This window comes from Gymnoscopelus braueri (assembly GCF_963280865.1).
Source record: "Gymnoscopelus braueri genome assembly, chromosome: 17".
Taxonomy (NCBI): domain Eukaryota; kingdom Metazoa; phylum Chordata; class Actinopteri; order Myctophiformes; family Myctophidae; genus Gymnoscopelus; species Gymnoscopelus braueri.
In genome coordinates, this window is record NC_137617.1 from 15,842,531 (window position 1) to 15,870,165 (window position 27,635).

At 45.7% G+C, this 27,635-nt stretch overlaps 1 protein-coding gene across 4 annotated transcripts in view; it reads right to left on the bottom strand.

The window, feature by feature from the left end:
• Window positions 1-27,635, bottom strand: part of jmjd1cb (jumonji domain containing 1Cb) — a 168,277-nt gene that overhangs the window by 29,652 nt on the left and 110,990 nt on the right. For 2 of the 4 annotated variants that reach the window (XM_080456216.1, XM_080456219.1), the window contains 12 exons: window positions 15,128-15,233; window positions 14,920-14,937; window positions 14,349-14,473; window positions 13,329-13,472; window positions 11,326-11,367; window positions 9,611-9,893; window positions 8,116-8,739; window positions 7,292-7,757; window positions 5,578-6,790; window positions 5,072-5,269; window positions 3,218-3,393; window positions 149-314 (listed from right to left, as the gene is read on the bottom strand). In XM_080456216.1, coding sequence (XP_080312342.1) covers window positions 149-314; window positions 3,218-3,393; window positions 5,072-5,269; window positions 5,578-6,790; window positions 7,292-7,757; window positions 8,116-8,739; window positions 9,611-9,893; window positions 11,326-11,367; window positions 13,329-13,472; window positions 14,349-14,473; window positions 14,920-14,937; window positions 15,128-15,233 — 3,561 coding nt within the window. The remainder of the gene's footprint in view (window positions 1-148; window positions 315-3,217; window positions 3,394-5,071; window positions 5,270-5,577; window positions 6,791-7,291; window positions 7,758-8,115; window positions 8,740-9,610; window positions 9,894-11,325; window positions 11,368-13,328; window positions 13,473-14,348; window positions 14,474-14,919; window positions 14,938-15,127; window positions 15,234-27,635) is intronic. The other 2 variants (XM_080456218.1, XM_080456217.1) reach the window with 2 other exon arrangements.

Sequence of the window (27,635 nt, forward strand, 5' to 3'; positions counted from 1 at the left end):
TTAACGTGATTCACAAAGCTCAATTTGAAAGTCTGATTGATCGGTTTCTTGAGATTTATTACCGTAATGCAAATTCTTCTGTTGCTGTTATTGTACATAGGCACCTGGGTTCTACTGTAGCTGTGCGTGGGTTTTTGTTATCACGTACCTGTGTTTGTGCCAGACGAGCCTGCTTACTGTGGGCGTCTAGGTAGAGGCGGTGCAGGTGGGCGTCTTTGCCTGTGGGCGTCCGACTCCTGTCCGTCTGTTCCTGCTTCAACTGGGCCAACGTCAGAGTTCTGATTGGGTCCACAAACCCTTTCTTATCCATGTCACTGGGAGGGGGAGATACAGAGAGAGAGAGAGAGAGGATTAATTCTATATTTACCATCAGTCACCATCAGAGAAATTAGTCGATGACTAATTACTCAACTGGAGAGAAAATTGGGTGAGCAGAAGGGAGTGCATTCTGAATGCGTTTTCTTTTCTTTCTTTTTTTCATGATAGGAATAATTCAACATAATAGGATATTATGTCATGTACTGTACATCCAAACAAACCAATGAATGGATTAAAGAACAAATGAATAAATGAACAAAATGATATTAGAAAGTCAATGACCTGAGGTCTAGCTCCAATATGCCAGTAATCTAATAAGCGGCAGACATGCTTAGCTGCATTGCATCACGGGAAACCATGATGCAACACACACAAACACACAGACACACACAGGAATAAGTACAATATAAGAGAGAAAACAGAGCAATGAAGGAGGGAGAGGGCAGGGTAAATGAATGACAGTAAGTACACTAAATATTAAATGAAAGACAGGGTGGGGGGGGGGGCTGTGAAAGAAAGAGCGACCGGGATTGCTTGCGCATCACTTCTCGCACTGAAAATAGCAGAACGGCTATTTTCGGCACGAGACACCGGCCCGCAACTAAGTATAAATCAAGCTTAACCTTAGCTCTGGGAACATAAGCAGAGCCACCAGACAGAAACCTCACTAAACTAAACCAACTATCAAATCCATCATCGGAAACAATCAACCAAAAAAAAACAGAGCAAATTGGAATGCTATTTGGGCCTGAACCTGAGCACTGTGACTGATCCAAACAAAGGAAATGCTTGACTGTGTACAGGCTCAGTGACACAGGCAGGCCTGTCTCCCAAGGGACGACAGACTGTGCACCCACCCAGCAGGGTTGCCAGATCTGCTTATTATAATGTTATCTTATTAAGATTTTATTTGAAAATAGCAGATCTACAAGCTCACAACGCGTCGCGATGCGATGCGTTGTGAGCTTGTAGATCTGCTATTTTCAAATAGCTGATGTAAGTGCTCATGTGGCCCATAGTCGCTTCTTTTGGGCTGGTTTTCCTAGACCTGGTTGCTTGTTTCTCTCACAGAATCTGGCAACACTGCCACCCAGCTGCACTTTCTAACTACCTGCCAACTGTACCAAGGCATCAGAGAGACAAACACCCCAAAAAAAAGAGTTTGAAAACATGACTAATAACATGGAAAAACATATCCCATATCCCATGTAGCATAACCATACAGTATCTGCTGGGAATAGAGCAATGTGCAAACACAACAGCAAGATTTGTGAGCTGTTGTGACGGGGAAAAGGACGTCCAGTGGAAACAACCAACCACCGTAAAGTCATCTGTGTATCATCTGTGTATTCCTGCACTTTAACTGGTCTTTAACTGCACCGTATAAACACTTTTGTTTTTATTTCACACTTTGGCAACGTAAGGCTTTATTCCCCATGCCAATAAAGCTCCTCTGAATTAAACTGATTAAGAGACAGAATGGCATTCACAGCAATGGTTTTCATGTCCAAAGATGTGTGTGTGTGTGTGTGTGTGTGTGTGTGTGTGTGTGTGTGTGTGTGTGTGTGTGTGTGTGTGTGTGTGTGTGTGTGTGTGTGTGTGTGTGCGCGTGTGCGTGAGGGGCTATTCAGCAGGGTCTGAATAATGGCCTATGGTTTCATAATGAGGTCAGCTAACAGTGGATGAGGCCTTCTGGGTCTGCAATCATTCAGTGTTATTATTACCATTATCCGTCTGTCTCGCTCTCTGTAGTGCACACAGTACTAACAGGGGAAATGGCATGCTTTTCATATTCAAAAATTATCTCTGTGTATTGTTAATTTGGTCCATTCCTCTATCTCTCTGTCTCTCACTCTTTTTCAAGATCAACACTTTATCAAGTTTGTACAGACATAACAATAAGGCAAAGGAAAATGCTCTAATGCTTTAACGAAGTTTCTCTACTTCGTTAACTTCTTCTATACAACTCATTCACTCTCATGGGGCCTTGAATAGAATCGATTGCTATTCAAACGCGACAAAGACAGACTCCGTCTCGTCTGCTACATTTACTTCTCTGGCAAAAACAAATTTGGCCTTTGTCTCGTTTTGCAGGGATGGAACCCAAACACCAAATACACTTCCAGACACATTCAAATAGTAAGTAAATGTGTTTGGTAAGATGTGTGAGGTTTATGTTTAATTCTAAAGGTCTACTCTAACAGATCCATAAAACATGCTTAATAGATGTATAGTACCACACAGCAAAAAAAATCCTCCGTGTTGTATACATCTGTAAATCTAGTAACAAACGATTGATGATTGCTGTAAATGATTGATAGCTACTGTATAGGAACCAAATGGACACTTAACGGGTCTGTAACTCCGAGTTAAGTGGACACTCACTGAGAATGTTACTGTATAGCCACTGTGGCTGATAACTGATAAGACAGCATAGAGTAGAGCAATGTTGAGGTATGTGTAAACAGAGGTATGTGTATGGGGATACGTGCAACAAAGTGGAAAAAACTAATGTTAAACCAAATGAAATCAAAAACATCACCTAGCACAACTGTTACTGAATAGAAAACGATACTTGTTTTGCACATTATGTGAACATAATGACATCAAAACTCAAAACTGGACTTACTGAAAAGTTAGGGCCTACAGTTTAAAATAAATCACATCAGGAGGCACTAAATTGTAACTCTTTCAATCCATTTCATATTTGTAATGTTATTATTCTTCAAAAGGTGCGATATCATTCATTCATAGCATCATATCTTCGCTGTGGGGGAAGAATCCTTGTATCTCCATATTTTAACTTTTCATATATATCAAGTAGAAAGGGAGTTCTGTGAATCAGAAATCAGGGTGACGAAGCCTAAAAAAAGCAGTTTGACAACCACAGAGTACTCACTCTTTGTGTAGCTCCATGGTGTTCTTGGACAGCGGCGGGCTGGCGTGCGTGTTCATCTTGACGGCGGCTCGGTGAGCGTCGGCGCTGGCCGGTCGCACCGGCATGTGACTCAGCAGACCCCCCAGGCCGTCCGCAGCGCCACCCTGCGCGTGCTGCAGCCACGGACTGGTTGTGTTCTGGACACACACACACACACACACACACACACACACACACACACACAGAGTCAGTACACGGCAGTTAACCACATGAACCCAGTGTTGATTTCGTCGACTAAAACTATGACGAAAAATGTTCATTCGACTACCTTTTTTCACTGACAATTTCGTCAACAAATAGAAACTAGGCTAAAATGTTAGGGAGGGACTAAAAGTTATTTTATGTTTGGTTGTGCTCGGGTGTTGCACGTTGAAAATAGCAGATCTACAAGCTCACAACGCGTTGCAGCGCGACACGTTGTGAGCTTGTAGATCGGCTATTTTCAGAGTGCAACCAAGTGTAAAATCAGCCATAACGAGGCAGATTTAACTCGCCAAAATAAAAATGTAATCAATTTTTTTTTGTATTTAGTCAACTAAAACTAGGCAAACAGTAAAACATTTCAGATTACTAAAATATGACTAAAACTAAATGGAATTTGATTCAAAAGACTATGACTAAAACTGAATCAAAATTTGCTGTCAAAATCAACACTGCATGATGAACCCCTAGCTTCATTATTCTGGGGGCGAACGTTTGTTGCAGATCAGCAATTTTCCAAAGATGTTGGTATACACATACAGTGAAAACCAGAGGGGGCCTAGTATGGAGCCCTGGGGGACTCCGGGCAACTAAGTATTATATTGTGTGGTTTAAGTGGTTAAGAGAAGGCATAACACATTACACACACACACACACACACACACACACACACACACACACACACACACACACACACACACACACACACACACACACACACACACACACACACACACACACACACACACACACACACACACAATCCTCTCTCTCTCTCAGCCTGCCAAATACATTTCTCCCCCTTTTCTCCCTCCACAGTGACATGTTTCATCATCCCTCCTTGGTTGTGTTCATTCTCTGTGTCTTTCCAAGACAAACAGACAGGCTGCTTCTCACACAGACAGACATTACATCGTCTGCTCACACACAACTGAGTCCAGGGCAGGAAGCACCAGGAGAAAAAGAGGGAAGGAATGGGGCTAATCATAGAGGAATGGAAAAATAAAGAGAGGGAGAGAGAGAGAGAGTGACGGGAGAAAAGAGAACGAATGGGGAGAAGTAAATGACATCTGGAAGGAGAGACAGAGGGAGAGGTAAGAAGGAGAGAGAGAGAGAGAAGACAAGGGAGGAATGGAGCGCTAGGTGACTGACTGGCAGGGTGGGCTCAAACACAGACACACACACTTACGCGCGCACGCACACACACACTTATGCACGCGCGCACACACACACACACACACACACACACACACACACACACACACACACACACACTTACGCACAGCCTGTGGGGAGAAATGCAGTGACTTGTTTGTCAAGGCACAGGCAAAAGCCCAGAGGTTTGAGAGAGACAAGCACAGCGTCTGTCCTCTATTGACCCTCTCTCTCTCTCTCTCTCTCTCTCTCTCTCTCTCTCTCTCTCTCTCTCTCTCTCTCTCTCTCTGTCTGTGTCTGTCTCTGTCTCTCTCTCTCTCATCAGCTGCCAGTAGTGTTTCTGTCACATACAGCCAGTCAGTTCCAGTTAGTCCCAACTCCAACCCAACAGTTATCGTATGAACACATAATTCCCAGACACAGACACACACACACACACACTGTGACCCGTCCACCTACCCTCCTGAGGGTGTTCTCTGAGTTGACAGATGCAGCAGGGTTTTCGGGGTGCACCCACTTGGTGGCGGGGCCCAGGTTGAGTCCCGGGGGGTACGTGGAGGGGGTGCCGTTGGGGTACTGCCACAGGATGGGGTACAGGCCCAGCCCGGCCGCCCCGCCGTGGGTCTGAGCTAGTAGTGCAGCCTGGGCTCCCTGTCCCTGGAAAGGAAAAAAAAGTATATATATAAATATTTTTTTCTTAACCCATTAAGACCGGGAACGCATCTGTGTCATTTTAGATTTGTGCTGCGCTACAAGCTTGTAGATCTGCTATTTTTTAAACATTTTTGCAAATCTTTGGGAACGATGGGATCATGGGAATGTCACCGCTTATCATCTAGCAGATTTTGTGATTAGCTCTGGACACACAGACGGACACACACACACAGACTGACCGTCTTATAGACAGCTAGCTTCTTGCAGAGCCACACGGTAACAAACGGCTACATTCCAAACGGGTGACTTACCTGTAGGAACTGCTGCTGGTGCGCGGCCGCCGGGTGGCCGTGAGCGAGCGCCAGGTGTCCCAGCCCGCCGGGGGAGTCGAGCCGAGGGTGGGCCCCCAGCATGGAGCCCGCGGGAGGGGGGTGGTGCATCCCCTGGAGCATGCCGGGGGGCAGGAGGTGGGGGTGGGGGTGGGGGTGGGGGTGGGCGTGGGCGTGGGCGTGGGGGTGGGGGTGGGGGTGGGGATGGGGGTGTTGCAGGGCCGAGGACGAGGGAGGAGGAGGAGGCGGGGCGAGCAGGTGGGTGGCGTGGGACCCGGGCGTGAGGCAGGGGGAGTGAGGGGACGGGGAGTGCAGTGAGTGCAGGTGCGGGTGGAGGTACGCCACGTGATTGGACGAGACGGCGGAGTTCTCGCCGTCCGAGCGGACCAGCGCCGGGTCCCGGTACACGGTGAAGGTCTCGTTCTTGTCGATGATCAGCGGGCTCTTGGCGTTGCTGTTGTGGTGGTGTCCTCCGCCTCCCCCGGACCCGCCGACGATACCGCCGGACTCCGAGCGCGAGGGGACGGGCTTGAACACGGAGCGAGGGGATTCGGGTGGCTCCGGCTTCACGACGGAACCCAAACCCCCCGAACGCCCCATCGGGGTCGGGGAGGAGTCGCAGTAGCGCGACGGTTTGTGTTTGGAGACCTCCGGCGAGGTGTTGGGTTTGGGTCTGGAGACGTCCAGCAGGGCCGGGTGGGGCTTGGGTTTGAGGAGGTCGGCCGGGTGCGTGCCCATGTGCGTGTTGGGGAAGGGGTGGCTCTGTGGGGTGTGCGGTCTGGGTTTGAGGGGGTCTATGTGAGCGGGGGGAAGAGGGTGTGGGTTGGGGTTGGGGCTGTGGCTGATTCTGGGCTTGGACAGGTCAGGGGAGGGGTTTGACCTCATCTTGTGTTGTTGTTGTTGTTGTTGCTGTTGTTGTTTTCTGGTCTCCTCTGACAGATGAGAGCTCTTAATGCAGGGCAGGATGGAGGGGTAGTGCTGCTGTGGTGGTGACGGTGTGTGCTGGTGGAGACGCTGTTGTTGCTGTTGATGTTGCTGTTGTTGCTGTTGTTGTTGTTGTTGTTGTTGTTGTTGTTGTTGTTGTTGCTGTTGATGATGGTGATGATGTGGATGAAGCTGCTGATGATGATGCTGATGAATGACAGCTTTCTCTTTCTCTGCTAGCACCGCGTTTTCAGCCACTGATGTTACAGGCCTGCAGAAATAAAAAGACAAATTATGGAATAGTAATAATAATAATTTAATAAAACATACATACATAAATAAAAATCACACCCTGTGTGAAGTGGGCGGTGTCTTGCTAGCTAATCACAATACTGAATGGAGTCAACCAATCATGTACAAAAGATAAATACATTTATTGAAACACTCTTTATGATGGACGAAACCATAACTTGAAAAAAACCAATATTTGGTTTTTTTCAAGTTATGGTCTCTTATATAGGGCTATGCACATGTGTCATGTGACACTGGCCAATCACAGTCCTGAATAGACTGTGATTGGCCAATCACAGCGCAGGATAATTCTACAAATTTCCTGGGCCCAGATCACAGCGCAGGAAAATGTACATTTTTCCAAATCTCACTTATAGGGGCGGTTTCACCGCCCAAAAATACTTTATTTATGTAGAACACTCATTCATTCACAACACAGCAAGTGATGAAACAGGGGATCCACCTCTGCACCAAATCTCACCTGATGACCTCCGAGTGAGCGAACTCTATCTTGCTGCCTCTATCGAGACCTCTATCGGGGCCTCTATCGAGACCTCTATCGGGGCCTCTATCGAGACCTCTATCGGGGCCTCTATCGAGACCTCTATCGGGGCCTCTATCGAGGCCTCTAGCTGCCGTTATGGCGCCTCCTCCACCTCCTATCATGGCTTGCTGCTGCTGCTGCTGCACGGCAGGCTCCGGGTCCGCCCTGCGGCCTCCCTCCGACGGCGAGGGAGAGGGAGGCACGGGAGGGGAGGAGACGGGCGAGGGGTTGAGGGGGAGGTAGGGCGACAGGGCCGTGGACTCTGTATTCTGGGAGGCCAGCAGCGCCGACACGGCCTCCGAGCTCTCCTGGTGCACGGTGGCCTGGGCCTCCTCCGTGATCTCGATCACACTGTTGCTGGCGTGGAGGTGGGACGAGGACGGCGTCTGGGATCGGGACGTGGCTGGAGGAGAGCAAAGGAACACGGAAATGACGTTGTGGCCTTGTTTTGGAATGTTTTTTTTCCCCCCATGCACCTTTACTTAATTCAATGTTTAGATATTGATATCTCTAGATGTTAGCACTTTGAAGGGCTCAATTAAACCTTAAACCAACATATACTGTATATACGTATATATACGTAATAGACCATTCTGTAAACGATAATGCCACTGTCCTGAACCTTTGTGAACTTCTAATTTTACCCCGTTAAAGTTTGTAATTATTATTCTTATTATTGCCATATAATTGCTTTGAGCCTATGACATATTCATTGTGTCAGACCATATAGTTTTTTATTATTATATTTATTACATTCCTACCTTTCACAGTGCTTTTGTTGGTCTCCATAATACAGCCTTGGACAACGTCGGCGGTCGCTTGTTGCCGCGGCGACCGCGTGATCTGCGTCACCGCCGCCTGCTCCTCCTCCTCCTTCGTTATCGCCGCGGCGCCCGTCTCCTTGGCGACGGGCTTCTTGCTGCTGCTGCCGCCGTCCTCCGAAGAAGCTTGGAGCTCTGCCCACGGGGACAGCCGGCCAATGAGAGCCGGCGAGGGCTCAGTGTCCAGCTTGGACCCCTGGACAGCGACGGCGGCGGTGACGACGACAGGCTTCTCCTCCTCCTCCTCCTCCATCTTGGTGACGGCGGCGCTCGTCGTCGACGACGACGCCGCCGACGCCTTCAGCTTCAGCTCGTTCTCCGAGTTGGCCTCCGAGGAGGAGGACGAGGAGGACGAGGACGAGGACGAAGACGAGGAGGAGGAGGAGGAGGAGCAGGAGGAGAGGGCGGTCCTCTTGTTGAGCGCGTTCTCGGAGTCGCTGCTCTCCGACAGGTCGGAGGTGGTTTCCGTCTTCAGCCGCTTCAGGCCCGCCTTCTTCTCGTCCTCCTCGGCCTTCCTCCGCTTGTTCACCACCGCCTGCTGCTGCTTGGCCTTGGCTTTAGATTCTGAACGACAGAGAGAGAGAGAGTTAGACTTCTTTTTCACTTCAGACACTAAGTCTAACCCATTTAGACCTGAGGCCGATTCTAAAAACGCCTTCTAAATCCTTTGCTGAAAAACTTCAAATATTCATTCAAAAATCACAACACATGTATGTTGCTATATACTGTAGGTATAGTAAAAAGGTATAGTAAAGGTATAGTTACAAATAGGGGTTCCCGCCCAAAATGGGCTAATTGAAAATTAATGAAGCCAGCGACTTATTCACAATATTTACTAAATAATTATTAGATTGTATGAGTAAAGTTTTGTATTATTATTAGCACTTTAAACCTAGCGTCCCTATTTTGGGGTAGAGCGAAAATGTAAAAAAATCTTGTAAAAATAAATAATACACTTTGTATGAAGAAGTATATAGGGCTTAAGTGGTCAATAATTGAAGCCAGTGTATTAGTGCTGAATGAATGAATGAATGAATGAATGAATGATTATTTTGATAGTACATTGTTTAGACCAGTGGTTCTCAAACTTTTACATTTCATGGACCTCCCCTTAACTCTAAACAGTATACAAATGGAACCAAATGGACCCGGTAGGGTCCATTTGGTTCCATTTGTACACTGTCAGGGTTACAGACTTGTAAGGGTCATTTTAGAACCCCTTCAAGGAACCCTGAGAGTCCCTGGAACCCACTTAGAACCCACGGTTTAGACCGATGCTATAGGTTCTTGGTTTACCTGTGATCATGTAGATTACTGAGGCACTACACTGTCTCTCTGCATTCGATGCACGTGTTTACCTTGCGTATTGCCAGTCGCTCTGGATAATGCCTACATCGTAAATCGTATACAGTACGTTTGTTCTCATATATCCCACCTCTAACTGTGGGCTCCTCTCTCCTCTCCTTCTCCTCCTCCGGAACGCTGCTGTCCGATCCTTTCCTCTTGGACGAGCGACAGCTGCGCTGCTCCCTCTGCTCCCGCCCCGCTCCGCCGGGCGACTGATGCGATTGGCTGTTGTTGGGCGTCTGCTGGCCGCTCTGCTGCAGCTGGCTCTGCTGCTGCTGGGAGGCCGACGCCCCCGCGGCGCCCTTGGGGGCGGGGCCTGATGAGTTCGTGACGGGCCGGGGGCTGTTGGCCTGGGCTCTTGTGTAGTGACCCTGAAACGAGTACAACACAGGTCAGTGACTGGAGTGCTGATACAGTATATTGCACTTTTACCGTAGCGCTATAGGTATAGTCTTAGTTGCTTGTTTTAGAAGAGAATGCACTTAAGACTTCTGGTGATTAGTAGTTTTCTTGCCTATCTATGTTGAATGCACTTATTCGCTTAGTCGCTTTGGATAAAAGCGTCTGCTAAATTACTAATGTAATGGAAGCAGGTTAAAGGTGCGTCGGTGCTGAGGTTTGGTCAAATCAGGCCCTATTCACAGGTAATGACATGTCTTTAAAATAATGGGTCCTTGTAAGCACTAAATAAAGAGCTTCCATGAGAAACTATAAATATACGATTTACATTATTATCGGTTAATGTGTGCAGAACAGAGTTTCTCTAGAGAAGAACCTGTGCAAGTCTTACTATTACAGTAGGTTAGGCTGCTTATAATGATGTCCCCCTCAAGAAGCTAAGTGTGTGTTATATGCCTGCCTAGACATACAGTATAACAGGGACCCCGGGGCAGTTTGTCCGAAATGAGCCAAACCGCCATTCACAGAATAAACAGTGTAAAATACAACACTGTAACCACAAATGGTATGACTGAAAAAAAGGAAAACCCTCACACTTGACTATCATCACAACACGATTTATTTTTCTTTAGAATGCTGTTAAAACAGCCTAAAACTGCTTTAAAAAAATAGTTCCTATGGCATGTTGTTAAGTGTAGTTTTAGTTCAAGTAGCCTATCCTGTTTCAGCTAGTTAGCTAAATAGACAACTGTACAGTCCAGCGTTGTTGCTGTTCAGCCATGGAGCGATGGATGGCTAGCCCATGCATTTATGTAAGCCACAATTATGTAGAGTGCTTGTGTAGATATTGTTATGGTAGATATAGGTTATCTGTTACACAAGATCATTTACCTGCACCTCACTCTTACCGTACAGCCAGACTCACACACTTTTACATTTAAAATATGTAACCCGATGGACATGTTGTTTCCCTAAAGCACCTTACATAATAGGTTGCATATATTTTGTGTATGGTTGGCTGGCTCCGGTCTCTAACCCTGGGAGCAAGGAGCATAGTGAATGTGCAGTTAAATGGAAATGATGTACCAAAGATTAATACCCCTTATTAAAGGGATTTATGCGGATCGGGTCAAAATGTTAATTGCACATTCTGATTATCTTCCTCTATGTACAATTTTGTACAAAATGGTGTGTCCTCTGTTAGTCTACCACATGTTAAATGAAAAGTCTAAATCGTTTTTATTTTTATGGTTAATGGAAAAGCAACTACAGACACATGAAGTGGTACAAAACTGCCTAGTTAGGAAAAATACTCAAGTCAAAATATGAAGGTAATCCATTAAGTCATAACAGGTACTAGATACATTTTGGGGAGATTTGTTTTGGTGGGTAGGGGAGGGGTACCTGAGTGTTTCCAGTGGTCCCGCTGGGTCTTCCTCCCGCCATCTGTGTGTGTCAACAAAAAAAAAAAAAATGAAATGACAAAAACATTAATAAAAAATAGGACAAGGAGAGATTTTGTTAATGACTGTAGGACCGGCAATGATCAGCTGATTGATTAATTGACTTCATTTACTGAGAAGCTCAATGAGTTCCCTTCACGTGTGGCTTCTCTGACTGAATTGAAATAGAATCATCATGGGGGACAAACTCCTCAATGGCCATGAAGCCACACTGTGCCTTCGCCACGTTAAAGGAACCCATTGATTGGTCTACAGCTGCGAGGTGAGCGTGTGCTGGTGACTCCAGACTGTAGTGGTGAAGCAACCAAACAAAAACAAAAAAAAGCACGTAGGAACTTTGCTTTAATTCTGTCTCTGTCAACATACAGTATAGAGGAAAGGGGAGCAAATGGACTTTATTCACACAGCAGCCATTTTGCTCTTACGTCCTGAGGTAGGTAGGAACGTGCGAATGTGGTCTGTCACACAGGCCGTCTGTGTGTGAATAAGGTCTGTGGACCACAGAGGATGACAGGGAGCAGACATGGGTCAAACAGTCAGCTGCTTTTTCTTGACGAGAAACAACTCAATCAATTAGGCCTAATGCACAAAGACTGGTTGTCTGGCGATCTGACCAAATAAAGAGTAACTGTGTTAACCACTTATAACCTGGTGTCCCTATTTTTATATAAAGAAAATCCAAAATGTTCCAAAAAAACTGCAATCTACAAGCTCACAACACGTTGTGAGCTTGTGGATTTGTAATTTTTGCTATTCGTCACACAAACCTAAGCCACTTGAACCCTAGCGTCCCTATTCTGTCATAATAGACAAACATTCACAGAAAAAAGCAAGCTCACAATGCCTCACGTTGCCGGGCTTTGTGAGCTTGTAGATCGGCTATTTTCGGCAAAGACAAAAAAAGAGCAAATAGGGTTTCAGAGGTTAAGTGGTTGAATCCAAATGACGATAGGGTTTTTCATTTCAAAGTGAATCTGAGAATCTCTCGCTAGCTATGTTGGCTCATATCTCTTGGACAGGCAGACAGGCAGACAGGCAGACAGACAGACAGAGAGACAGACAAACAGACAGACAGAGAGACAGACAGAGAGACAGACAGAGACCAGATGTATCATTGAGGAGGAGGAGGAGGAGGTGACAGCCAAGTGATGGCAACAGAAGCACCGCAGCACTAGACATCAACACACACAGCAGATACAGCCGCACCACAGGAAACGCCACCACACATTGGCTGCAGTAAGGACCAGCTGGCTCCAGCATTAGTGAGTGTGTGTGTGTGTGCGCGTGCTTGCGTGCGTGTGCGTGTGTGTGTGTGTGTGTGTGTGTGCTTGCATGTGTGTGTGTGTGTGTGTGTGTGTGTGTGTGTGTGTGTGTGTGTGTGTGTGTGTGTGTGTGTGTGTGTGTGTGTGTGTGTGTGTGTGTGCGTGCGTGCGAGAGTGATTTTGAGCATGCATTGTCCGTACTGTGTGCTACATGTGGGAGTGAGCATGCATGCATGCATGCATGCATTTCTGTATGCACAAATATTAGTGTGTGTTGCCAAGCATGCAATATAGTATGTGTAACTGTGTGTGTGTGTGTGTGTGTGTGTGTGTGTGTGTGTGTGTGTGTGTGTGTGTGTGTGTGTGTGTGTGTGTGTGTGTGTGTGTGTGTGTGTGTGTGTGTGTGTGTGTGCGTGTGTGTCAGATAAACAGTGTGTGTGTGTGTGCATGTATGTAGGGTATGATAATATGAACTTTTAGGCGTGTGTGAATTAGCCAAGAAGCATGTGTGCTTATATATGCATGATCATGCATGTCGGGTGGAGTGTGAATGGCTTCTTGTTGACACATGGTACATCGATGACAGTGAATGCAGGTGTTAGCGAGTATGAATAATCCTATATGAGATTGAGTGTGGATTGTGTGCATGTGTGCGTGCGTGCGTGCGTGTGTGTGCACTCACGTGGGCAGTGTTGTTGTTCTGACTGGAGCGTGACCTGCGTCTGGAGGTGATTCCAATATTTTCTCCTTTCAGCAGCGAGTGAACGACGTCATCTAGGAAGGTCATCTGCACCATGGAGGGGTCAACATTCTGAGGCTCTAGCACCTACACACACACACACACACACACACACACACACACACACACACACACACACACACACACACACACACACACACACACACACACACAGAGAGAGAACATAAGGATTGGAGAGACTTGCAAGCAGGTGTGCCTGTGTGTGACCATGTGTGCATAACTGCATATATTATCTGTCTGGAAAGGTCATGCGCACCATAAAGGGGGCCTAAAAGAAGGGGAATATTGAACCACTTAAGCTCTGTGTTATACTTTGTCGTAGGACGGTGTTGCACACAACTAGCCAATCTGCAGTGTGCCGCAATGGGTTGTGAGCTACAATTCTTTGTGTTCAGAAAATAACTCAAAATAATTCATTTTCGTTAAGTAACGCCGTCACGCAGTGCCGGGTAACATTAAGCTTAGCAGAGTTCATAGTGTAAATGTATAACATTTAGGATCTTCCTCAGGTCTCACCCAAGGAAGATCCTGTGTGGTTCGAAATCTTAGTAGTGTATGTGCATAAAAAGTCTTATGCAAGCTCCATCCACTTCATTGCACCTACACTATTTGGTTTCTTTCTGAGGAACCAACAAAAAAAAGCTATTGCTATTCAAGCGTGCAGAAGTATTCATTTCAGTCTAAGTATTTAAAGGCAGGCTGCTCCGCATGTTGTGAGTTTGAGTCCCTTTGGCTGTCTTGATGCTCCTGTCACTATCCTGTGTGTAATATTACACTGAGTAACGTAATATGATCTTTAGACGCCCGGGGTTTGTATGTCTGTGAATGTGTGTCAGGGGTGTTGTGTGTAGTTCCCGGTGAACACACAGAGGATCATGAACCTGCGAAGTGTTTCGTTTGTGTCTCCTGCACGTGTGTGTGTGTGTGTGCGTGTGTTTGTACCTGGTCATTCATAACGACCATGTTTCGGCTAAAGAGGTCGTGGTGTGTAATGATGCCAGTGAACCACTGGGTGGCAGAGTCCTGTCTGTACACACGCACCCGATAGCCATTCAACGAATAGGGACCTGGATCGGGAGACAGAAACACAAGATAGCGGGGAAGAGAAAAGGGAATGAGTATGGGGGGGGGGGGCAGAGCAGATTGAGAGGGAGAGAAGAGATGATGATAAAAGGAGGCGATAGAGGAATGGGAGAGAGAGAGAGAGAGAGAGAGTGAGGAGATGATGATGAAAGGAGGCGATAGAGGGATGGAAAAAAGAGAGAGAGCGAGAGAGCGAGAGAGCGAGCGAGCGAGCGAGAGAGCAAGAGAGCGAGAGAGCGAGAGAGAGAGAGAGGGAGAGGACAGTGTAAGCTCTAGCATTTAGTCCAGAATAGGCACTGTGTGTATATCTGCAGTCCCGGGTTTTCCAGAATGTGGAAAACCCGTTTTCCTGTTCCGGTTCATTTTCACACAGCTTTGTTTGAAAGTTTGAACCGGAAACACATACAATTATGAGTTTGTGTTTACTTACATTTACATGTAGGTCTACCTGAAATGCAATAACATTGTACATGTAATAATCTTAGAGAACCGGACTTAAAGCCAGTACACACAGATACAAACAGCAGTAATACATTGACTTGAAGGTGACGGATCACACTTTGCGGTGCATGGGGGGGTAGGACATGATTTCACAGTTTGAATGATTTGTGTTATGTGTGGAGAAAAAGCTCACTCACCTTGCAAAAAAATCTCCTGCACCTTCTGGTCTTTGAGCCAGCCCTTCACTTCTTCTTGGAGCTCAGGGTTGTCCCTTAATACGGGGCTCTGGCTGTCCACTTCATCCTTAGAATACACAGAGAGAGAGAACATAAGACACATTTATATACAGACTAATATGAGGGCTAATGGACCATATGGTCCACAGGATGGCTATGGTCTTGGAGCAGTTCCTGTAATATGAATACTGTGGGACCGCAAAATGCGGGCCTATAGCCTGCAGTGTGTACTACAGTGTGTGTGTGTGTGTGTGTGTGTGTGTGTGTGTGTGTGTGTGTGTGTGTCTATAGCCTGCAGTATGTACTTGTGTTGTTGTGTCTGTGTGTCTGAGTACAGTGTGTACGTGTGTTATTGTGTCTGTGTGTCTATTGCACAGTGTGTACTCGTGTTATTGTAAGTGCGTGTGTGCGCAGGGAGGTCACCGAGGTCGTTCTCAGTGCTTTTACGGTTCTTGGCAGGTGATCATGACACTGATTAGACTATAAAATCTGACAAGCTGTTCAACAGGGAGTGAACTGTGCAGGTTCATAATAAGGAATACTGTCCTTCACAGGTGTGCAGCCTAGTACTGTTCCCTGTGTGTGCCGAGGCTGAAGTCTAGTCGATTCTCGACATGCGTGAACTACAGACATACAATACGTACATCATACGTTTTAGCACATTTAGTGTAAGATTGTAACTTCCTGGGATGGCCAGTGGTATCTTTGTCCTTTCAAGGATTTTAGCTTCATCTTGTTGTGATCAAGGAGCTCTTTTTGTTTTAAAAAGGGACCAGGTTATACTGTTATTATTCTGTTCCATGCTTTATGAATACACACTGGGAGAATTATATTTGACTGCAAAACCTGTGTACTGACACATGCCATTATACAGATATGATTACGTACATCAAATAGAAGGATATAGTAAATTCTACCACTAGAACAAGATATGATTAGACCATAACATGACACACTATATACAGTATAGTCATATTACACAAATCATATGCTGTAATACTAGTGCTGTGTAGTGATTATCTCTATGTAACACTAAACATGCTATTAGACATGTACTGTACAGTGTATACTTTACTATTATACTATACAACTAAAGCCTGATTTATTCTTTGTTGTGTGCCGGAGTTACGCTCAGTAAATAGCAGATCTACAAGCTTGTATATCTGCTATTTTACAGCATGCAACACCAGCGTGCAACTAAGGATAAATCAGGCTTAAGAAGCCGAAAACGTATAGGCAGTAAACAACATCTGACAAACATCACACAACACCTCCTTCACGAGTACACACACACACACGCCCACTCACGCATGCACACACACATATTCAGACTCACACACACAGACAGGAACACGGAGCGAACCAGATGCTATTGTTCAAGTCTTTGTATGTTTGTGTGTGAGTGTGTGTAAGACAGGATGGTTTACGGAGGTCACCAGGAAGTTCACATGACGAGAGAGAGAGAGAGAGGGAGAGACGGAGAGTAACTGAATCCATTTGAAACACTTGATCTATACGCGTGAGGAGTGCTTGTGCTATCTTATCAGGTTGAGTGTCCACTTTGGAGGCTGCTGCTTAAGTGTCTGGCATAATAATCTCTCATCAACAGAATCAAACACCATCGCAATGTCACACATACACACAGGCGCACACACACATACTGTACGCATGCACGCACAAACACAGGTAGAAACGCAAAGCCTAATTTATGCTTCGTCATGCGATGGCATGGCTAGCCAAAGGCTAATTCAGCTAGCAACACCGTCGTACGAGAAAGCAGAGACCGTTTGACTATTCTATTCTATTCTGACTAAGCCATTTGTGTGGTAAAACAGAGTCAAAGTGGATTTGACCAGCCTCTGAGAAAGTAAAGCAGAAAAGCATGGTAAAATCATTCTTATTTCCCAGGTCTGACAAAAGAAAGGCCAAGAAATGGAGACAGAGGGAGAAAGAGAGAGAGAGAGAGAGAGAGAGAGAGAGCAAAATGAGGCAGAGAAAATAGAAAAACAGATGTGAGGCAAAGAGAGACAGGGAGGAGACATGTTTGGCTCTGACAACCACTGACACACTCTAACTGACACACACAAACACACACGCGCACGCAAACGCACACAAACACACACACACACACACACACACACACACACACACACACACACACAGCGACCACAGTCACCACACCCTATTCAGGCGTCAACCCCCTTCACCTCCCAGCTTCCCACACCGTGTCACTCAGGAAGTCTAGTCTGCTTATCTGGTGTGTGTGTGTGTGTGTGTGTGTGTGTGTGTGTGTGTGTGTGTGTGTGTGTGTGTGTGTGTGTGTGTGTGTGTGTGTGTGTGTGTGTGTATGTGGTTGTGTAACTGTGTGCATCAACATGTGCATGCAAGTGTGCTGCAGTTAAAGTGTCTTGTGGTTGTTTTGAGGTTGTTTTGTGTTCTATGGTTAAATACCATTTGAACTCCATGGCAGCAACACCAAACAAATAAAACCCATAAAAACATAACAAAAAATACATAAATTGCACTGTAACACCATTTTGTTTGGTGAAGCTTGTCTGAGGCAAAGGAAATTAACACCAGACTGTTGTGTTACATTCCTATTCTATTCTACTCTGTTTCATTCTATTGATAGTATATCCTCTATTTAGTTCTATCCTATACTCTATAATCTCCTATTTATCTCTATCCTAGCCAACACTATAATCTCATATCCTATCATATCCTTTCCTCTATTCTATTGTATCCTACTCTATATGCTACTTAATTTTTTTCTATTTGTTTGTAATCTGTTCTATCCCGGGGGTTCTCAAAGTGGACTCTCGGGGTTCATTGAGGGGGTTCTAAATGGACCCTTATAGGTCTGTAACTCTGACAGAATGCAAATAGAGCCACAGTCTAGTCACAGTCAGAGTGGTTCCATTTGTATACTGTCAGAGTTAAGTGGGGTTTACATTTTAAAGTTTGAGAACCACAGTTATATCCTATCCTTCTGTATATTCTATTCTTCAATTCTATCATATCCCCACCTACTAGAATCTATTCTAATTCTATTCTGGCAACCATGTGCCTTCTGCAGGTCTTGGTATATCCTAACACAGAGAGTGTTTAGCAGCTCAGACAGTGAAAGTGACTGTAGTTGAATGAAGGACATGTGCCAGCTACTGTGGTCAGTAAAGGCTTGTCATGTTTTCTGTCCTGCTGCTCAGAAGCAGCAAGAGAGACATGAGTCCACACTTCCTCTATAGACCCAGAGGATGTGAGCAAACCTCTCCCTGTCTGTCTGTCTGACTGTCTGTCTGACTGTCTGTCTAATGTCCAAACACAGCGTCTATCAGCAGTACGGTATGCTGTGTGTTTAGCCTTATGTTCCCTCTCCCCATGTCTCCCTGTCCTTCATCTCTGTCTATCTGTGTCCAACACTCAAGGTCAGCTGAAACACATGCACGCACACACACACATATCCCCCGTATTCGGCCTCTGCCAAGAACATGGTAATGACACGGCTGTGGAGCTACAGGCCATAAAACTGGAAAGAGGGGGAAATGTAAACAGCTAACTTAACATCTCATATGTATCTCTCTCTCTCTCTCTCTCTCTCTCTCTCTCTCTCTCTCTCTCTCTCTCTCTCTCTCTCTCTCTCTCTCTCTCTCTCTCTCTCTCTCTCTCTCTCTCTCTCTCTCTCTCTCTCTCTCTCTCTCTCTCTCTCTCTCTCTCTCTCTCTCTCTCTCTCTCTCTCTCTCTCTCTCTCTCTCTCTCTCTCTCTCTCTCTCTCTCTCTCTCTCTCTCTCTCTCTCACACACTCTGTGGTGCTATTTTAAGGTGAACAGTGAGGAGGGAGGGAGGGCAGGCGGGGGGAGATGGAGGCAGAAAAGTAAAAGGGATGAAGAGAGGTGAGAGAGAGGAGAGAAGGACAGTGAAGTGGGCGAGGGAGGCGGAGGGGGGGGGTAAAAGAGGAGTGACGGGAAGGGAGGGGAGGAAGGACACGGACCGAGAGGAGAAAGGAGGAGGAAGAGGAGAGAAACAGAGCGTGGCGTGATTAATTCAGCACTGCCTGCTCTCTCTCTCTCTATCTATCTCTCTCCTTCACTTGTTTCGTCTTTCTGTTAAATCCTGCTGGCTCAGTACTTCCCAGCTGCCAAGAAAAGACACAGAACGAAAGAGAGAGAGAGAGATAGATAGAGAGAGACAGAATGAGAGAGAGCGAGAGAGCAGCTTCATGTGTTCTGCTCCCCAAGCCCCTCAGCATACATACATCCCATCATGCAGTGTTTTCATCTGTCATCGCCGTATGCAGATAAAAACAGCACTCACGCAATCCCCTTAGCCCACATATGCACACGCGCACACACGCACACACACACACACACACACACACACACACACACACACAGTAAACGCGTGCATATACAGTACACTCCACATACATACACATGCAGCTATTATCACATTCATTGATATCCTCATTTAGGCTGTAATATTGTAGGATGTGCTTTCATCTCCTGGACCTTATATGTGTTGTGTGCAAGCATTCACTCTGTGTGTGTGTGTGTGTGTGTGTGTGTGTGTGTGTGTGTGTGTGTGTGTGTGTGTGTGTGTGTGTGTGTGTGTGTGTGTGTGTGTGTGTGTGTGTGTGTGTGTGTGTGTGTGTGATACAGAAGCGGCTCTCAAAGTGGGTTCTGGGGACCCCCAGGGGTCCTTGTTGGGGGTGTTCCAGGGGGTCCCCAGCAAAATGTGTTAATATACAGTAGCATCACAATTATTTTAACCACTTTATCCATTTATACGTTGGCTGTGCATTTGCTATTTTTGAAAAAACATTAATTATGGAAAATTTTGGATACTTTTTTTTAACACAAATGCTCTGTTCTGGGAGTTGCCTGGCACATAACATTTTCAGATGGGGGTCCGTGGGCCAAATGCATATGAATTTGGGGGTCCTTAGACATGAAAACGTTTGATAACCACTGGCACACATGAGTCTCAGCCTATAACAGCAGGCTCCAGAAAAGCCAACATGTGCAGGAACGCTAAACACGCAGGTTTTTTTTTTCCTTCCTTCATGCAATTGTAAAGTGCTTCCTCAGCTGTGCAAATGACCCAGAGCTAGCCTCTTACTACACATTGTAAAAACACCATATCTGTTCCAGTGCTTCCAGACCTTTCCTAGGCTGGATGTAAACATGCTGATAGCACTCAGGCCCATAATAGTATGTCTACAGCTGCATGTTCTTTGTGTAGGCCTGTGTGTGCGTGTGCGTGTGTGTGTGTGTGTGTGTGTGCTGTGTGTGTGTGTGTGTGTGTGTGTGTGTGTGTGTTCCATACACTGTTTCTTCTGTCTTGTATCCACTTTAAAAACCTTATTTTGGGGTCATAAAAAAAACCCCCACAATAATCCAAAATATTGAAAGTACTAATAGCAGACCTACAAGCTCACAACTCGTAGATCAACTATTTTCATTACTCGTCGCACGATTAACTGGACCTTGAGTTTTTTTTCCTACATTGAATAGCCGAACCCAGGCATCATGAAAATCATTTTCCATAACTTAGTTCCCAGACTTCCCAGCACAGCACAGCGATGCCTGCATGCAGCATGGAGCTGTGATGATGAAACACATTTGTCTTTTCTTCCTAGCGGTACCACATCTTGTAGAGGAAGCAACGGATGGACAGATGATAACAGAGCCATTGTTTTTCAACCAGGAGGATATTACAGTTTGACTCCAGAGTCAACAGTCGCACACAGACAGACGCACAGTGGAAACAATATGGCTGCAAGCAAGCTGGCTTTTAATGTCTGCCGTCATGTGCACGGCGCAGACACACACGCGCACGCAATCTCACACCAGCACATGCGCAAATATACACCGCTGCACACACACACACACACACACACACACACACACACACACACAAGCACATGCATAGATGCACATTCTCACATGCATGCGTGAGCACCCGTATTCGCACGCTTGCTCTCACGCAAGCAAGCATGCATGCTTGCTTGCACGCACGTCGCACGCACACACACACACACACACACACACATTTTCTCCTTCAAACGGATGCATGTACATATAAACACAGTCATGAGCGGATGCAGTATTTCTCATGCCTCCCCCTTCTCCTCCAACATCCATCCATCAATTTTACAACACTTGTCTTCCCGGGGTTTTCCACACAACGTGCACGTGTGTGACTCTGTGTGTGTGTGTATGCGTGTGTGCATTTATGGGTGTCGTCTGTGTCGCCAAACCTTTTATCAACTCTGACCCAGAAAAAAAACATCCTTGTTTCCTACATGACCTTCCTTCCTACCTTCCTTTATGCTTCCCTCTCTTCCTTCCACCCCTGTTTGTGTGTGTGTGTGTGTGTGCGTGCGTATGTGTGTGCGTGTGTGTGTGTTTATGTGGTGTCAGTGAATGCCATGGACATTTAGCTGGCCGATTCACACAGAACATCATCATTTCTACTTAATAGAGTACAGTTAGGATGGAGAGAGAGAGAGAGAGAGAGAGAGAGAGAGAGAGAGAGAAATAAAGAAACCAACTAGCATATGAGGAAGGAAGATCAGAAAGAGAGACAGAAAGAAAGCATCAGCGTATGAAGGAATGAACATCTGAGAGAGAGAGAGAGAGAGAGAGAGAGAGAGAGAGAGAGACACTCAGCAGGGAGCAGGGGAGCAGAACAGCACACTAGATGAGGTTATGCCTTTCATTTCACCTTCCCATCTGTCTCCTCCCTCTCTCTCTCTCTCTCTCTCTCTCTCTCTCTCCCCCCCTCCCTCTCTTCTCCCCCTCCCCCTCTCTCTCTCTCTCCCTTTCTCTCTCTCTCTCTCTCTCAGCAGCTCTACTGCAGTGTTCTACTTTCCGTGCCTCGCCTCAGTCGTCCACCTCTGAAGGAAAAACCAAAGTTACTTTGCTTTACTTTCAGCGTCGGCGCTCAAAATAGCACCGCTGTGTGTGTGTTGATGCAGTGTTCAATGCAGGGTGGAGGGGAGTTGCCCACCCCTCCAACCCACCCCACCCCATACGCACCCCACCCCCGCACGCACACGCACACGCACACACACACACACAGAAATCCTGTACAAACGTATTATGGGTTACATTTGTTTACAGCCTCAGCATTACAAATTGACAAATGACGGGGTTCTTGATTTACCTGTGATCCTAGTTTATCGAGGCACTACACTGTCTCTCTGCATTTGATGTATGCGTTTACCTTGCTTATACTGTAAGTCACCCTGGATTTAGAGTGTCTGCTAAATGCCTACATTGTAAATTGATTAACAGTCCGTGTGAAGTGTGGAACCACCAGTAGCCACATGGCTACAGTGGCCTGTTACAGTGATTTTCAACCTTCTTCATTTCACGGACTCCCAGTTTTATATGCATTTAGTCCACGACCACGGTTCCATTTCTACTACACTGTTAGAGTTACAGACCTGTAAGGGTCCAAGGAAACCCCTCAAGGACCCCTTGGTTCACTTTGAGAACTAGTGGCGTAGTACATTACAATGAACTAACATAATGGAGGACAAGAAGACGGGACCCGATGTGACATCGTGTAGTATTTGGAGCGACGGCCACAATCCCACTGTCGTGTTATTGCGTTCGCTGAACTGGAAAACACAGATGTGAAAAACCAAAATAAAAACTAATCCCACATCTAGAAAGGAGCCCTTGCTATGCGTGTACTGAAATATCTAGCTAGGCATCTATCTAATCCATCTATTTGTGTATCTGTTCTCATACATACACACACACACATGTCCCCCATCTATCATTCAGCCACAGCTCATGTTTACTTTCACAGAATGACAGAAGACTAACAGCCTACATTCTGACCACAGCACAGTGGCCTTGCAACGCTAGCATTGGTGTGTGTGTGTGTGCGTGTGCGTGTGCGTGTGTGTGCGTGCGTGCGTGCGCGTGCGTGCATCCGCGTTTAAAGATGGGATGGGTTTTACCATGTCTTCAAATGCAATTAAAAGGTTTTAATGGGAAACTAGGTTTTTACAAATAGGAAAAGATTCAGGTTAGGGTTAGGATTAAATTAGACAATTATTTATACTTTATACTTTGTTGTGTGGAGATGTCACATAGCCGATCTACAAGCTTCGGCAAATTTTGAGCAGTTTTCTGATATTTTCAATGTTATCCTACAATGTGGATGTCCATTGTCCACACAAGTATGGCAATGTGTGTATAGTGTGTGCGTGTGTGTGTGTGTGTGTGTGTGTGTGTGTGTGTGGGCAAATTTTGAGCAGTTTTCTGATATTTTCAATGTTATCCTACAATGTGGATGTCCATTGTCCACACAAGTATGGCAATGTGTGTATAGTGTGTGCGTGTGTGTGTGTGTGTGTGTGTGTGTGTGTGTGTGTGTACGTGCGTGTGTGTGTGTGTGTAGCACATACTACTCAGACTGCACTGTGACATACACACTACTACTTCCACTACAACTGCTCCCTATCTATTCTGGCCAACCCCGCTTTTAGACACAGTTGCCAAGGCAACACGGTCGTCATGGTCACCAGCATTGCTGCTTGGCTTCGCTTCACAAATGGAGGTGTGTGTGTGTTCATCAGGGCTTCAAGAGCAGTAACGTACACAACACTCACATGCACACATGCACACACAAACAGGGGTCAGAAAACACACCCACACACACACACTGTAAAATGTGCTTACAGTATATATACACATATCAACAATTCGATGAACCACTTAAGTCTTGTTTTATACTTCATCCCACAACAGTGTCAGGCAAAAATATCCTATCTACAAGCTCACAATGCGACGCGATGTGAGCTTGTACAGTAGATAGGCTATTTTCAAGCATTTTGACAGTTTTTTAAAAAGGTTTTACCTATACAACATGCCCAAAAGGGAACGATTATTAATTGATTATTTTATTAAATTATTGATTTGATTTAATAATCAATTAAATCTATTAGTTGGATTAATTGCCGCGCCCCAAGTCTGTAACGTAGTCCACATGAATACAAAATGACAACACCTGGCCCAGCTGGCACAAACACACGTCCCCAGGGAAATTAACGTGGCGCTCTTAGGTAACCGGCACCGGGGAATAAACCCACATAGACCTACCTATGAAACTACAGCCTGCTTATATTATGAACGAAAGAGCAGAGGAGAACGCAGATCATAGAAGACATTCATTCTGCTGCTGCCTGCTATAGAAGCTCTCACTGCGACGCATTGATCCCTGACCGGGGGTCGTCACCATGCCGGCTTGTGATGGATGTATTTAGTCAAACTTCATATTTTGCCTTGGTCTTAAATAAGCAGTCAATGATATTATACCAGAAACAGCAAAGACCTAGCCCTGAATGTATACTAGTGGACTCCTAATGTGTCTAGTTTAAGCGTATTTCTGCGTTAATTAACCCATCAAGACCGGGAACGCATCTGTGTCATTTTAGGTTTCTTTGGCTATTCAAAAATAGCAGATCTACAAGCTCATAGCGCGCTATTTTTGAAAAATCTTGAAAATGTGTGCAAATCTTTGAATATGTATTGAATATTTTTTAAAGCAAACATTTTTAACTCAAATATTTGCTTCTGGGGGTCCCTGGCACAACATATTTTCAGGTGAGGGTAAAATACATATCAATTTGGGGGTCCTTGCCCCAAAAAGTTTGAGAACCACTGTCCTACAGTACCTATTCTGAAGAAAGGTCAGCCACAGTACACTGGCTGTATACAGCCATCACTGCAGCATGGTCCAAGTCTATTCCATTCAGTGCTATCGTCGTACATTACATGACCAAACTAAGTACATTATAATAATAATAATATAAATGTCTGTGTGCGGACACACTGATGACCCCTGTCCCTCACTCCCGTTCTTCTCAATACTGAAACTAGATCTAGACCTTTATTAAAGTGTAATGTCGGGTGACAGTGATATTCCTTGCATCTCCATATTGTCCTCATATCTGTTAGCCACTCAATCCCTATAAACTTCGATGACCGCGGTCCCCCAGGGCTCTACACTGTACTTGGTCCGCTACACCAAATCTCTTCACCCAAAGATCTACTATTTCAGCCAAATGTTCAGCCCCAGTATAGGGAAGCTAGGGTTCATGTCACTACTTTAACAAGTGATCAGAAATCCTCAACATGTGTCTTAATGGACAGAAGACTTGTGTGCAGGTTAGGTAGATATAGATGTTGAAGAATGTTGGTCGATGTGGTCATTTATTATTTATCGTATTATTTTTCATGTTGTTCACGTTCAGTGAAGTCTGTCTATCATACTGCAACACTGCCTGTTGCCATGGAGATGTCGAGGCAGGACGAGAGATCGCAACAAAAAAAAAGCGGCATGCGTGTGGGAGTGTATGGTTTATATAACTTACATATACTGTACAGTATAGTAAGTATATATGTATGTGTGTGAGTGTGGGTTGTGTGTGTAATATTACTAGGGTATGTAACATTATAGCAGGGGTTATTTTAAGGAGTGTTTGTTGTTGTTAGCTAGAAACAGTAAGGCGATACTCCATATCTAGCAACACTGGAGAATGATACCACAGGCTAAATGTAGCATGGGCATGGGCGTGTGTGTGTGTGTGTGTGTGTGTGTGTGTGTGTGTGTGTGTGTGTGTGTGTGTGTGCGCGCACTGTAACAGGGCACGTTGTAGCAAGAGTAATGTGACTCTGCAGTGAATGTATAAGCATGTGACTACAGAGAGAGAGAGAGAGGGAGAGAAAGAATGCCAGATTAAATGAGTAGGCCCTGTGTGTGCATGTTACAGAAAGAGAGAGGCAGGCAGTAATCAACTGACAAAGACACTGAGAGAGAGAGAGAGAGAGAGAGAGAGAGAGAGAGAGAGAGAGAGAGAGAGAGAGAGAGAGAGAGAGCTTTGTATTTGCAACCCTCCAGGGCATAAAGTTCTATGGAGGCAACACCGTCAGCTGCACATCACTAAAAGAGGGTTTGTCTCTGTGTGTGTGTGTGTGTGTGTGTGTGTGTGTGTGTGTGTGTGTGTGTGTGTGTGTGTGTGTGTGTGTGTGTGTGTGTGTGTGTGTGTGTGTGTGTGTGTGTGTGTGTGTGCGTGCGCGTACGTGTGTGTGTGTGTGTGTGTGTGTGTGTGTGTGTGTGTGTGTGTGTGTGTGTGTGTGTGTGTGTGTGATGTGCATGCGCTCTACAACAGTCCAGAGTCTCTCCCAGGGGTAGCAGCTGCAGCCCTCCCACTGTCACTCACCCATCAGCCCATGTGTCTGTCTCTGTCTGTCTGTCTGTCTGTCTGTCTGTCTGTCTGTCTGTCTGTCTGTCTGTCTGTCTCCTCTCACCACAGCGTTGTGAGACATGTGGTCTGACTCATCTTCCTCTGGCCTCGATCAGCCTCGTTTCAGGAAAGGGAAAAACGTATATATCTATTCTTCTTGGCTCTCTGCCGTCTCTGTGTGTGTGTGTGTGTGTGTGTGTGTGTGTGTGTGTGTGTGTGTGTGTGTGTGTGTGTGTGTGTGTGTGTGTGTGTGTGTGTGTGTGTGTGTGTGTGTGTGTGTGTGTGTGTGTCACCTGGTTCACTGTGGTGTAAACGGGGACAGCCCTACATTATACAACAGTTTAGTTCTGGTCCAGCCATTTGATAGGACAAGAGGACATTCTGTGTGAGTGCGGATATCTACAGCCAGGGTTGCCAGATCTGCTCATCATAATTTCCACACAATATTTTATTTGAAAATAGCCGATCTACGACGCGTTGTGAGCTTGTAGATCTGCTATTTTCAAATAGCTGATGTATATGTTAAAGTGCTCATGTGATCCATAGTCGCTTCTTTTGGGCTTGTTTTCCTAGACCTGCTTGCTTGTTTCTCTCACAGGATCTGGCAACACTGTCTACAGCACAAGTGCCCGGGAACAGTAACACTATCACTCCACTAGCTTAGCTAATGTTAGCCTGCTATTCACCCGCGCAGCTGGAGCTCACTGTTTAAATGTTGCTGAGCAACGCTTTTTGTTGACAGAGTCCCGAGGGGAACTAGGAACGATTATTATCTCGGGGTAAACCGGTGTCGTGCAAAACGAGCGAAAATAGCCGTTCTATAAGATTGGCTATTTCCGCTACTTTTGAAGCAATTTGAAGTCTGTCTGCGGGTTCTATAAATATTGAACCGATGAAACGTATTAACAAGACTGTGTGACTAAATCATAACTACATTGGCTCTATTGGGACACAGGTTCTTTGTTTTCCTTTTTCCTGAAAAGGAACCGTTTTGGACATACTGCCCGCCAGTGCCCAGTTGTTGCCAGAGCTGAATAAATAACAAAATCATGGACAGTTATCTCCCATCCCTTGATGAACTGTACACTTGAGGTCATGCTGTACGTACTGTACTGTATATCATTGGTTCTCAAAGTGGGGTCCGTGGACCCCCAGGGGACCTTGAGGGAGTTCCAGGGGGTCCCCAGCTAAATGATGGATAGTTAG